The sequence below is a fragment of the Bidens hawaiensis genome, unplaced genomic scaffold (assembly GCF_021521415.1).
Source record: "Bidens hawaiensis isolate Kalapana, Puna unplaced genomic scaffold, B.hawaiensis_p1.1 tig00010814_1, whole genome shotgun sequence".
NCBI classification, from domain to species: Eukaryota; Viridiplantae; Streptophyta; class Magnoliopsida; order Asterales; family Asteraceae; genus Bidens; species Bidens hawaiensis.
Window position 1 is genome coordinate 287,297 of NW_027491834.1, and position 13,733 is coordinate 301,029.

Consider the following 13,733-nt stretch of genomic DNA (forward strand, 5'->3'; position numbering starts at 1 on the left):
GGGTTACCCCAAAGAGGACCCCTCTGTCCCTTTCTGAGGGGTAAGTAACGGCGCTGTTCATTTTGTAGGTGGAAGAACACAGATCAAGAAGAACCATCGGTGAAATAGTATAATCACACCCGAGGAAAGTAGATCTGCTACCAGTGAGTAGATCCACGTTTCTTCATTTATGATAATTAAATATTGTAATAATACATAATTTTATTGACTTTAACAGCTCTTGTCTGTGGTTCACATCTTGCAATCAATAATTCAATATATCCTACTTTCTTTGCAATCAGCTGGTGATCATTTCTTTCTCAAAAATCAAAGAGACTTGATAATTCAGTATCTCATCCCAAGCACACCTTTAATGGCTTCTTCAAGTTCATCTGCTAACAACAAGTACGATGTGTTTCTGAGTTTTAGTGGCGAAGACACCCGCAGGACCTTTGTTGATCATCTTTATGCTGCCCTTGATCAATGGGGTATTTTCACGTTCAAAGATGACGAGAGACTCGAGAAAGGAAAAAGGATCAACGATGAGCTCTTACAAGCCATTGAGGACTCGAGAGTCTACATTATTGTATTTTCCAAAAGCTACGCATCTTCATCATGGTGCTTAAACGAGCTACTGAAGATCATGGAGTGTCATAAGACGAATGGGCGTATTGCTTTCCCAGTGTTCTACGATGTGGATCCCTCTGATGTCCGTAAACAAACCGGATCAGTCGGTGAGGCCTTTGCCAAACATAAAGATAATAATAATAAATCAGAGGTTAGAAAATGGAGAGAGGCTCTTGAAGCAGCAGCAAATTTGTCTGGATGGGATTTGAAGAACATTGCTGATGGGTAATTCCTTTATTGTTTTATAGGAAAATAATAAAGTACACTTGAGTCTAACTAAAACTAGGGTGTTCAAATTATTCGAATTTCGTCGAATTTTGAATTTTAAAGTTGTATTCAAATTCGAAATAGCTTCAACAAAGTCAGTTCGTTTCTAATTCAAAATGGCTAGTTCGAAGTTCGATTTAGTTTGAATCCCAATCGAATTCGAATAGATTCGATTCGAATTAAGTCACAAAATCGTTTCTTTTAATTCCAATTTCAAAACGACTATAAACTTGTGTTTTAAACAACAAAAAGTACAAGTTTATAAAACAAATAAATCATTTAAAGTTATAAAAACTTTAAATGATTTATTTAAAGTGGTAGCATTCAGTAACATATGACTTAATAGCCAGAATGAGGAACTTCTAATTTTTAATATTTAGATGTATAAAAACTTTTGTAATTTATCTCTTTATTAATATGAATATTTATAATAGAAAAATGTATAGATTAAATTCGAAATTTGATTCGAATTTAAAATCATAAATTGGTTTTTGTTTCGAATCTCGATTACCAAATCAAATTTGAACCGAATCGAGTTCGAATGACTGGGAACCAAATTCGAACCTTCAAATTCGAATGTTACTGGAATCGAATTTTGAGTTCCTCGAGTCCAATTCAAATACTATACACCCGTAGCTGAAACATGAAATACGTTACACTTATACATTCTGAATTACACCGACCTGAAAAATGATTGATTGTGTGGGTTATTAACCAATCTAATAATTAAAAAAAAAATTATCTGCAGGCACGAAGCTAAAGTCATAAAATTAATTATTGAGAAGGTTTCACTCGAGTTACGTCCCATTGATATGAACTTTGATGAAAGCTTAGTAGGCATTGAACAAAGGATGCAAGATCTTGATTCGTGTTTAGAAATTGGTTCAAATGATGTACGCATGATAGGGATCAAGGGCATGGGAGGTGCCGGGAAGACCACTTTGGCTCGAGCTAGTTTTGATAAAATAGCATTTAACTTCGAAGGTCAAAGTTTTGTTGAGGATGTGAGGGAAAATGCTTTGCGGTCCGGTTTGAAAAAGTTGCAAGAACAAGTGCTTAGGGATGTATTAAAGAATAAAGGCATTAGTTTAAGTGGTGTTCATGAAGGGGAAAGGTTGATGAAAAAGATGTTGCGTGGCAAAAAAGTTCTTGTCGTTCTCGATGATGTAAATCATAGAGAGCAGCTTGAGATGTTAGTTGGTGATACTTCTTGGTTCGGGCCAGGAAGCAGAATTATAATCACAACTAGAGATAGGCAGGTGCTTGAAGCACACAAAGTGAAATGGATACGTGATATCAATCTTTTAACGAACAAGGAAGCAATTTGCCTCTTCAATAGGCATGCATTTGGGAAAGATAAACCAACTAAAGAGTTCGAAAAGCTTTCACAAAAAGTCTTAAGTTATGCTTCTGGTCTTCCTTTAACAATCAAAGTTCTGGGTTCAGATTTGTGTGGTAAAGATGCTAGTGAATGGGCAGATGCACTAGAGAGACTCAAAACAATTCCGTTGAAGGAAACTCTTAAAATATTGGAGCTAAGTTATGAAAATCTTGAGGAAGATTACAAGGAAATATTCCTGGATGTGGCGTGCTTCCTTCGAGGTTGGAAGAAAGACGATGCAATAAGAATGCTTGAAAGCTCCGGATTTTATGCTAGAAGCGGTTTAAGAGTTCTTGAGCAAAAATCTCTAATAACAATTTCAGAAAAAACTTTTAGTGGTTCAACTACTATAACCATGCATGACCACTTAGTAGAAATGGGCATGAATATTGTACGTCGTGAGCATCCAGAAGAGCCCAACAAACATAATCGATTATGGGTTCAGAAAGAAATCGAACATGTCTTGTCTGATAACACGGTAAGAGTCAAATCTATTTGTAAGATGGAGATGAAATACTCACAATTTTTTCATTAGTTATAACATAGCTTTTACGGTCATTCTTGAATTATAGGGTAACGAAGCAGTAAGATGTATAGATCTTGAAAACACTCCTAGTATTTATTTGGAAGGTCTTGGAAACATGAAGAAACTTAGATGCCTAATTGTGGACAGGGGAGTGTTCACAAATGGTTTTAATGGCTATGTGAAGATTGACGAAGCTCGCCTACACTTTCCAAATTCGTTACGATATTTGTTTTGGTACAACTACCCCCACTGGTGTTTACCCAAAACGTTTGAAGCAAATAATCTTGTTGCAGTTGATATGTCTAACAGCAAAATCAAACAACTTTGGGAATGCCGGGGAAAGGTAAGATGGTTGATTGGTAGTTCTATAATGTTATAAATATATATGTATATCTATCACAATAAAATGTGTTTATCACAACAAAATCTTGTGATAGGTTATGAAGAAGCTCAAATTCCTTGACTTGAGTGAATCAGAGGTGAGGAGCCTTGACCTTGGGCTGACTCCCAAACTCGAGAGGTTAAATCTTAAAGATTGTTGGGATTTGGTAAAAGTTGACGTGGACGGGGGATGCCTAAAAAGCCTTGTCTACTTAAACTTAGACGGCTGCAGCAGTTTGAAGTCTGTATCTTTTATCGAGGAGTTGGAATCACTTGAGGTTTTAAATATATGTGGATTAGGTCTGATGGAATTCCCGGGTTGTATAGTCACAGGGCACCACAGCAATAGTTTGCAAGTGCTGGATCTTTCATTTAACCGCAATATATCATAAATACCCTCATCAATTGGAAATCTTCATAACCTTGTCTCTCTACGTCTCATTGGTTGCTATACACTTAAGAGTCTTCCCGGAAGCATTTGTAGTCTACAACATTTGACAACTCTTGACCTTCATTTCAGTGGCATAGAGGAATTGCCAGAGGAACTTGGCCAATTGGAATGTTTAGAATACCTAAATTTAAAAGATACAAATGTTAAACATCTCCCTAATAGCATTTGTATGTTGAAACGTCTGAAAACCCTAATTCTTACATTTTGTCGAAGGCTTGAGAAATTACCTGAAGATGTTGGTGAATTAGAGTCGTTGGAGGAACTGAATCTATATAGGTGCTCTAATTTAAGAGAAATTCCAAGCAGCATCTGTAAGTTGAAACGTCTCAGGGTGTTGGATATTAGTGGTACCGGCATAACTCATCTTCCACAAAGCATTTCTTTGATTAAAGGTCTGAAAATCCACAAATCTAAATTGAAAGATGATAAATCTGACGAAAGTCATCTCTCTCTCTCTCTCAGCTAACTTTCACTTGCCTTATTTTAGTTGCCTTAATTTAATGTAAATGGATAAAATACAAATAAAGCCAGCTAGTGTGAAGTGTGAACATTATTTAACAAAACTTTTTTGACAGTCATTTTGTACTGAAATTAGCAAATTGGGTAGTAGAAGCGTGTGCATGGGTTGGTTCAGTTTTGGACTAAAAGCAAACCAAACTGGTTTCGGTTATTGATTTAGTTTTCTCGGCTTAGCCAAAAATAATGAATTTGGGCCTTAAGTTCTTTTGTTAGTTAAAAATAATTATGATTATTATATATTTGGGTTAACTATATATTAAACTATTATAAAAAAACTTAACTTTTAAAAGAAAAATAAAAAATCTATTAGTTTGGTTCGGTGAATCGGTTCGGTTCTGTTTTTTCGCTTTTACTTTCACGCAAAACCAAAACCAAAACCAAATCGGGCGATGGATTTTGCCTCGGTTCGGTTATTTCAGTTTTGGTATTTTCAGTTTTTCAGTTTTGGATCGATTTTTTAACTGGTGCAAGGTGCAGGTTTGTAAATATTATGCAATCGATCTGAATGTGTAACATGCTACCTGTGCTTCTAATGTCGCTGATCTCATAATTTTTTAATTAGCTCAGATGATCTAATTTTGCTAAACTAATCACAGATCGCTTGCTTCTATGCTCAAAGCTTCTTTTATACATAAAATTTCTGTTCTATTTAAACTTACGAACACAGTTTGACCATCATGGAAAGTCAAACTAATGTGATTTTCTTTGAATTTAATCTAATTTCAAACATTATATTATACTTATTTCTGGCTAGCGCATGTTTAAACATTTCTTGCAAGATATTTGTTTCTCTTATCCTAACTAAACTAAAAAAATAACTGGATGAATAACTTAAATGATCTTGAGATTATTGATTTTAAGATAATCTTAACCTGCAAAATTCTTTGCTATAATCACTGATTTTGTCAGTCTATTTTTTCTTTTCTGTTCTAGGATCTATTAGGTAGGCCAATGCAAAGAAACAGTGGACGCCGGACGGTCCTCAGAAATGAAAGTACTTGCTCGTATGCCAAGAGACAACAGGTCCACGACTTTTAACACTTTTCTGTTGAACATTAGTATTAATGAATCTTCTTGTAAGTTGATATATGTTTTGGATAGATGCACGGAACACTATGTTTTCTTTTTCGTTTGAACTTAATAATGTTTTCTTATAAAGTTTTACACATAAGAATAAGTTTGACTTTCATTAGTCAAACATTACAAGTTTGATTGACTTTGACTATAATTACCTCCCTCTTTCCTATTTGCGTGTAGAAGTAACTTAATAGATTTTGCTTAGCCTCTTTAACTTGACAATAAACAACCACTTTGGGAATCATGCACATGAGCGTATCGATACCATACCAATATAAGATGACATGTTTGACCCGGTCCTTAAATGTGCTTCTGCATATCGTTCAACTAACGGGTCTGGACCAGGTGGGTTTATGCGGTCACCAGGTGGAGTAGTCCCCGTTTTGTCGACTTCATATGGAATCTTTTGGAAGAAATCGACAGTCAGATATGAAGACTCCTTTTACTCTCGTCACAAAACTTTTCCAATGCTTTACCTGCAGCATCAGCGAGAGCCGATTGCAGGGTCGGAAACCGCCTTAATTCCTGTTTTTATAATATTATAAAGTACTTAATAATAGTAAAAGAGTTCGACCTCAGTTTCTGCAACTGATGAAGATAATTCATATACCCCTGTATCATACAAAATCGATTTTCATGTGTGAAAATTCAAAAATTTAAGCGGATTCTTCAACTTTTCAAGAAAATATAGATGCTAAAAATGAAATTGATAAAAGCTAAAAATTTCAAAACTTTTTGGTGTTAAGTTTGAAAAGAAATTCCACATCAAATTTGGGTTAGAAAAAACAATATGTTTGACCTCATAAAAGTTTCAACACTTCCTAAAACAATCTTATTTATGATAATTAAATATTGTAATAATAATACATAATTTTATTGACTTTAACAGCTCTTGTGGTTCACATCTTGCGATCAATAATTCAATATATCCTCCTTTCTTTGCAATCATCTGGTTATCATTTCTTTCTCAAAAATCAAAGAGACTTGATATTTCAGTATCTCATCCCAAGCACACCTTTAATGGCTTCTTCAAGTTCATCTGCTAACAACAAGTACGATGTGTTTCTGAGTTTTCGTGGCGAAGACACCCGCAAGACCTTTGTTGATCATCTTTATGCTGCCTTTGATCAATTGGGTATTTTCACGTTCAAAGATGACGAGAGACTCGAGAAAGGAAAAAGGATCAACGATGAGCTCTTACAAGCCATTGAGGACTCGAGAGTCTACATTATTGTATTTTCCAAACGCTACGCATCTTCATCATGGTGCTTAAACGAGCTACTGAAGATCATGGAGTGTCATAAGACGAATGGGCGTATTGCTTTCCCCGTTTTCTACGATGTGGATCCCTCTGAAGTCCGAAAACAAACCGGATCGGTCGGAGAAGCCTTTGCCATACATACGAACAAGAATGAGTCAGAAGTTGGAGAGTGGAGAGAGGCTCTTAAAGATGCAGCCAATTTGTCTGGTTGGGATTTGAGAAAGACCGCTGATGGGTAATCCTTCAATATCTGACGTACCTACTGTCAAATTATAAAAGTAAAAGTTAGTCATGTTGAAATAAGAACAGTAAAACATGAGATATGACACTTGCATTACAATTAGTGCATTATAGACCTAAAAAATATCATTCATGCGGCTTCTTGTGCAAGTTAATTGAATCCCTTCTATGATTTACAGGCATGAAGCTAAAGTCATAAAATTAATTACTGTGGAGGTTTCACCCAAGCTACGTCCCATTGATATAAACATTGATGCAAGCTTAGTAGGCATTGAACAAAGGATGCAAGATCTTGATTCGTGTTTAGAAATTGGTTTAAATGATGTACGCATGATAGGGATCAAGGGCATGGGAGGTGCCGGGAAGACCACTTTGGCTCGAGCTATTTTTGATAAAATAGCATTTAACTTTGAAGGCCAAAGCTTTGTTGAGAATGTGAGGGAAAAAGCCTCACGGTCAGGTTTGGAGAAGTTGCAAGAACAAGTGCTTAGAGATGTATTAAAGAATAAAGACATTACTGTAAGCGGTGTTCATGAAGGAAAAAGGTTGATGAAAAAGATGTTGCGTGGAAAAAAAGTTCTTGTTGTTCTCGATGATGTGAATCATAAAGACCAGCTTGAGATGTTAGTTGGTGATACTTCTTGGTTCGGGCCAAGAAGCAGAATTATAATCACAACTAGAGATGGGCAGGTGCTTGAAGCACACAAAGTGGAATGGATACGTGATGTCAATCTTTTAACGAATGAGGAAGCAATTTGCCTCTTCAATAGGCATGCATTCAGGAAAGATAAACCACCTAAAGAGTTCGAAAAGCATTCACAAAAAGTCTTAAGTTACGCTTCTGGTCTTCCTTTAACAATCAAAGTTCTGGGTTCAGATTTGTGTGGTAAAGATGCTAGTGAATGGGCAGATGCACTAGAGAGACTCAAAACAATTCCGTTGAAGGAAACTCTTAAAATATTGGAGCTAAGTTATGAAAATCTTGAGGAAGATTACAAGGAAATATTCCTGGATGTGGCGTGCTTCCTTCGAGGTTGGGAGAAAGACGATGCAATAAGAATGCTTGAAAGCTCCGGATTTTATGCTAGAAGCGGTTTAAGAGTTCTTGAGCAAAAATCTCTAATAACAATTTCAGAAAACACTTTTAGTGGTTCAACTACTATAACCATGCATGACCACTTAGTAGAAATGGGCATGAATATTGTACGTCGTGAGCATCCAGAAGAGCCCAACAAACATAATCGATTATGGGTTCAGAAAGAAATCGAACATGTCTTGTCTGATAGCACGGTAAGAGTCAAATCTATTTGTAAGATGGAGATGAAATACTCACAATTTTTTCATTAGTTATAACATAGCTTTTACGGTCATTCTTGAATTATAGGGTAACGAAGCAGTAAGATGTATAGATCTTGAAAACACTCCTAGTATTTATTTGGAAGGTCTTGGAAACATGAAGAAACTTAGATGCCTAATTGTGGACAGGGGAGTGTTCACAAACGGTTTTAATGGCTGTGTGAAGATTGACGAAGCTCGCCTACACTTTCCAAATTCGTTACGATATCTGTATTGGTTTAGGTACCCCCACTGGTGTTTACCCAAAACGTTTGAAGCAAATAATCTTGTTGCACTTGAAATGCGTAGAAGCAATATCGTACAGCTTTGGGAAGGAGGAAAGGTAATATGGTTGATTGGTTGTTATTTAATGGTATATCTATTAGCTAACAACTTACATTTACCTTATTTTGTTCTCTTTTCATCTTGTGATAGGTTATGAAGAAGCTCAAATTCCTTGACTTGAGTGAATCAGAGGTGAGGAGCCTTGACCTTGGGCTGACTCCCAAACTCGAGAGGTTAAATCTTCAATGTTGTTATGATTTGGTAAAAGTTGACGTGGACGGGGGATGCCTAAAAAGCCTTGTCTACTTAAACTTAGACCGCTGCAGCAGATTGAAGTCTGTATCTTTTATCAAGGAGTTGGAATCACTTGAGGTTCTAAATATGGGTGGATTACGTCTGAGGGAATTCCCGGGTTGTATAGTCACAGGGCACTCCAGCAATAGTTTGCAAGTGCTGGATCTTTCATTTCACCCCAATATATCAGAAATACCCTCATCAATTGGAAATCTTCATAACCTTGTCTCTCTACGTCTCATGAGTTGCTATACACTTAAGAGTCTTCCCGGAAGCATTTGTAGTCTACAACATTTGACAACTCTTTACCTTCGAGACACTGGTATAGAGGAATTGCCAGAGGAGCTTGGGCAATTGGAATGCTTAGAATACCTAAATTTAAAAGGAACAAATGTTAAACATCTCCCTAATAGCATTTGTATGTTGAAACGTCTGAAAACCCTAATTCTTTGGGATTGTCGTAGTCTTGAGAAATTACCTGAGGATGTTGGTGAATTAGAGTCGTTGGAGGTATTGGATCTATTTGGTTGCTCTAATTTAAGAGAAATTCCAAGCAGCATCTGTAAGTTGAAACGTCTGAAAACCCTAATTCTTACATTTTGTCGAAGGCTTGAGAAATTACCTGAGGATGTTGGTGAATTAGAGTCGTTGGAGGTATTGGATCTATTTGGTTGCTATAATTTAAGAGAAATTCCAAGCAGCATCTGTAAGTTGAAACGTCTGAAAACCCTAATTCTTACATTTTGTCGAAGGCTTGAGAAATTACCTGAGGATGTTGGTGAATTAGAGTCGTTGGAGGTACTGAATCTATATAATTGCTCTAATTTAAGAGAAATTCCAAGCAGCATCTGTAAGTTGAAACGTCTCAGAGAGTTGGATCTTAAAGATTGTAAGAGGCTTGAGAAATTGGCTGACGAACTGGGTAATTTAGGATGTTTACAGTGGTTAGATATTAGTGGTACCGGCATAACTCATCTTCCACAAAGCATTTCTTTGATTAAAGGTCTGAAAATCCACTAATCTGAATTGAAAGATGATAAATCTGACGAAGGTCATCTCTCTCTCTCTCTCTCAGCTAACTTTCACTTGCCTTATTTTAGTTGCCTTAATTTAATGTAAATGGATAAAATACAAATAAAGCCAGCTAGTGTGAAGTGTGAACATTATTTAACAAAACTTTTTTGACAGTCATTTTGTACTGAAATTAGCAAATTGGGTAGTAGAAGCGTGTGCATGGGTTGGTTCAGTTTTGGACTAAAAGCAAACCAAACTGGTTTCGGTTATTGATTTAGTTTTCTCGGCTTAGCCAAAAATAATGAATTTGGGCCTTAAGTTCTTTTGTTAGTTAAAAATAATTATGATTATTATATATTTGGGTTAACTATATATTAAACTATTATAAAAAAACTTAACTTTTAAAAGAAAAATAAAAAATCTATTAGTTTGGTTCGGTGAATCGGTTCGGTTCTGTTTTTTCGCTTTTACTTTCACGCAAAACCAAAACCAAAACCAAATCGGGCGATGGATTTTGCCTCGGTTCGGTTATTTCAGTTTTGGTATTTTCAGTTTTTCAGTTTTGGATCGATTTTTTAACTGGTGCAAGGTGCAGGTTTGTAAATATTATGCAATCGATCTGAATGTGTAACATGCTACCTGTGCTTCTAATGTCGCTGATCTCATAATTTTTTAATTAGCTCAGATGATCTAATTTTGCTAAACTAATCACAGATCGCTTGCTTCTATGCTCAAAGCTTCTTTTATACATAAAATTTCTGTTCTATTTAAACTTACGAACACAGTTTGACCATCATGGAAAGTCAAACTAATGTGATTTTCTTTGAATTTAATCTAATTTCAAACATTATATTATACTTATTTCTGGCTAGCGCATGTTTAAACATTTCTTGCAAGATATTTGTTTCTCTTATCCTAACTAAACTAAAAAAATAACTGGATGAATAACTTAAATGATCTTGAGATTATTGATTTTAAGATAATCTTAACCTGCAAAATTCTTTGCTATAATCACTGATTTTGTCAGTCTATTTTTTCTTTTCTGTTCTAGGATCTATTAGGTAGGCCAATGCAAAGAAACAGTGGACGCCGGACGGTCCTCAGAAATGAAAGTACTTGCTCGTATGCCAAGAGACAACAGGTCCACGACTTTTAACACTTTTCTGTTGAACATTAGTATTAATGAATCTTCTTGTAAGTTGATATATGTTTTGGATAGATGCACGGAACACTATGTTTTCTTTTTCGTTTGAACTTAATAATGTTTTCTTATAAAGTTTTACACATAAGAATAAGTTTGACTTTCATTAGTCAAACATTACAAGTTTGATTGACTTTGACTATAATTACCTCCCTCTTTCCTATTTGCGTGTAGAAGTAACTTAATAGATTTTGCTTAGCCTCTTTAACTTGACAATAAACAACCACTTTGGGAATCATGCACATGAGCGTATCGATACCATACCAATATAAGATGACATGTTTGACCCGGTCCTTAAATGTGCTTCTGCATATCGTTCAACTAACGGGTCTGGACCAGGTGGGTTTATGCGGTCACCAGGTGGAGTAGTCCCCGTTTTGTCGACTTCATATGGAATCTTTTGGAAGAAATCGACAGTCAGATATGAAGACTCCTTTTACTCTCGTCACAAAACTTTTCCAATGCTTTACCTGCAGCATCAGCGAGAGCCGATTGCAGGGTCGGAAACCGCCTTAATTCCTGTTTTTATAATATTATAAAGTACTTAATAATAGTAAAAGAGTTCGACCTCAGTTTCTGCAACTGATGAAGATAATTCATATACCCCTGTATCATACAAAATCGATTTTCATGTGTGAAAATTCAAAAATTTAATCGGATTCTTCAACTTTTCAAGAAAATGTAGATGCTAAAAATGAAATTGATAAAAGCTAAAAATTTCAAAACTTTTTGGTGTTAAGTTTGAAAAGAAATTCCACATCAAATTTGGGTTAGAAAAAACAATATGTTTGACCTCATAAAAGTCAAACTGTACTCTTTGGGATGAATTTGGATGAAGATAAAACCACAATGAATGTTCAAATCTTAATATTGCATTTGGTACAATTATTTTTTCATAGTGTACAATCTTAAATGAGGTTAACAACAAATAGAAGTGAGAAATGACATACCTTGCAATATCCAAAGCATAAGAAACAGCAGTCAATGGATCAATTCTTCCTTTCTCTTTTAGAATATCATACAAACTTCCCTAAAAAAATCCCACATTTTTTTAAGTAAAACGCTAAATCAATGAACCCAAAAGTAAAAATACCCACATTTTTTAGATATTCCGTTAAGAAAATAAGCCGGTCCGAGTCTTTCAAAACACCAAGAAATTGCACTATGTTCGGGTGACACAACTTTTGCCATAACGCAAGTTCCTTCAAAAACGCCTTTCTGTAAACATATTATAAAACAGAAGGTCAGATGACCAAATGAATACCAATGAGTTCATGTTTGACTTTATGAGAGTCAAACAGACTATTAGGTTTGACTTTAGTTGGTCGAAGCTAACCTCACTTTCTCATTTGATGCAATTGAAGACCGGATTGTCTTTGCAGCAACTTCTGTACCACGCCATTTTACTTTATAAACTTCACCATATGCACCCTGCTGACATTAGCAAGTTTTTAACATAAAACTAATTTCAAAATATAGTATTTTTAACGATTTAGATGAAGTATTTACTTCGCCAATAAGAACTGCTTCTTTCAATTGAACTTCAGTGTAATGAATCCAGTAACATGGAGTCTGAGAGTCAGCTACAATCTGTAGAAAGATACAGTTTGACTTTTGAGGTCAAACATATACTCTTGAACTACAAATATTAAGATTACATTTGATGTTGTGATAATATTATTAAACTTATATCACTATGTTTCATTAACATTTTTCATATAAAATCAAATCATTCGAAAGGCTAAAATGGTAATTTACAGTGTTCCAAACTATCCATTCATAACTTTTATCAAAGCAAAAGTCATGGTCCATTTTGCATCTGGTAAACAATAGGTTTGACTAGACATTTTCATTGACTCGTTTTCAATAAAGGGAAAATAAGGTACCAGATCAATTCCTCCATGCGCCTTAAGGATTTCGCAAATTTCCAAATGGCCTGCTCCAAGTGCATCCAAAAGCGGCTGCAAATAATAATCAAAACCACCCTCAGCAACAACAATAACAATAATGCACATTGAAACACCACCTAAATTTACAATTTCAGGATCTTGTTAAAAGAGTAACACTTACGGTCCGACCCCATCAGTCAGTAGAGTTAACATCCGCCCCTTTCTCAAGAAGTAAAAGAACAATTTCGGTACAACCTTCACAAGCAGCTAAATGAAGTGCGGTTCTTTTAGCATAATCTCCTACATTAGGTTCCACACCCTTATCAAGCTCTTGCATAACTCCCCATTTGTTTCCCTTACCTGAGCATTAAAGAAGACGGTAGGGCCCATCTGAGTCGGTTTTTTGCACTTGACTTTGCTGCAAACATAAGATAGAATTAGTAATCATGCAAAAAGAGGACAAATGTTGTAAAAATCTGGAAAAATTTTGCTACATAATATACCTAGAAATTAGTATCACTGAATGCACTAAATTTGACTAAGACTTGGAAACTAGAGATGTGGTTTGACTTTTTTTTCTCAAACAAGTTACCACTGGGATTCATAAGTAAAGGCTTAAACTTATGCAAAGAGGAAAACAAGGTTATTAGTGTGAATTGTGCATCAAATGTTATTAAAAAAAGATTTAATCTTTAAAAACCAACACTAGTACTATGCTGGTTTTGGATATGGAGACTTGTTTGTCTGAATTATGAACATGTTATCTTAAAAGAAAAGAAGTGCATATATTAAAATGCATAAACAAGAACCCGGGTTATATTTATTTATTTTCCCCAATTGCACCCAACATATAATGATATAAAGGATTGTAAGCCTGCATAATCTTATATTTACTTGAAGTTGACTTTTTGGTCAAATGACTGACAGGTTAGAACTTAGTATCATTAATAAAAGTAGGATGCACTCATTGTTGGGTATCTACGATTGCAAGAAGCAAAAGGGGCGA

General features: G+C 35.3%; 1 protein-coding gene and 2 pseudogenes across 2 annotated transcripts; 2 read left to right on the forward strand and 1 right to left on the reverse strand.

The window, feature by feature from the left end:
* Positions 1–189: 189 nt before the first annotated feature.
* On the forward strand, positions 190–4,078 carry LOC143536551 (TMV resistance protein N-like; annotated as a pseudogene). The gene is made up of 4 exons (XR_013135903.1): positions 190–831; positions 1,622–2,732; positions 2,827–3,123; positions 3,218–4,078. The product of XR_013135903.1 is annotated as a TMV resistance protein N-like (transcript).
* Positions 4,079–6,137: 2,059 nt separating this feature from the next.
* Positions 6,138–9,668, forward strand: LOC143536561 (disease resistance protein Roq1-like). Its single transcript, XM_077030523.1, has 4 exons — positions 6,138–6,704; positions 6,889–7,999; positions 8,094–8,387; positions 8,480–9,668. Exons 1-4 carry the CDS (start codon positions 6,229–6,231, stop codon positions 9,641–9,643), a joined length of 3,045 nt encoding a protein of 1,014 aa, XP_076886638.1. The 5' UTR covers positions 6,138–6,228; the 3' UTR covers positions 9,644–9,668.
* A 1,587-nt stretch (positions 9,669–11,255) lies between these two features.
* LOC143536552 (serine/threonine-protein kinase VIK-like) lies at positions 11,256–13,079 on the reverse strand (annotated as a pseudogene).
* Between the last annotated feature and the right edge of the window lie 654 nt (positions 13,080–13,733).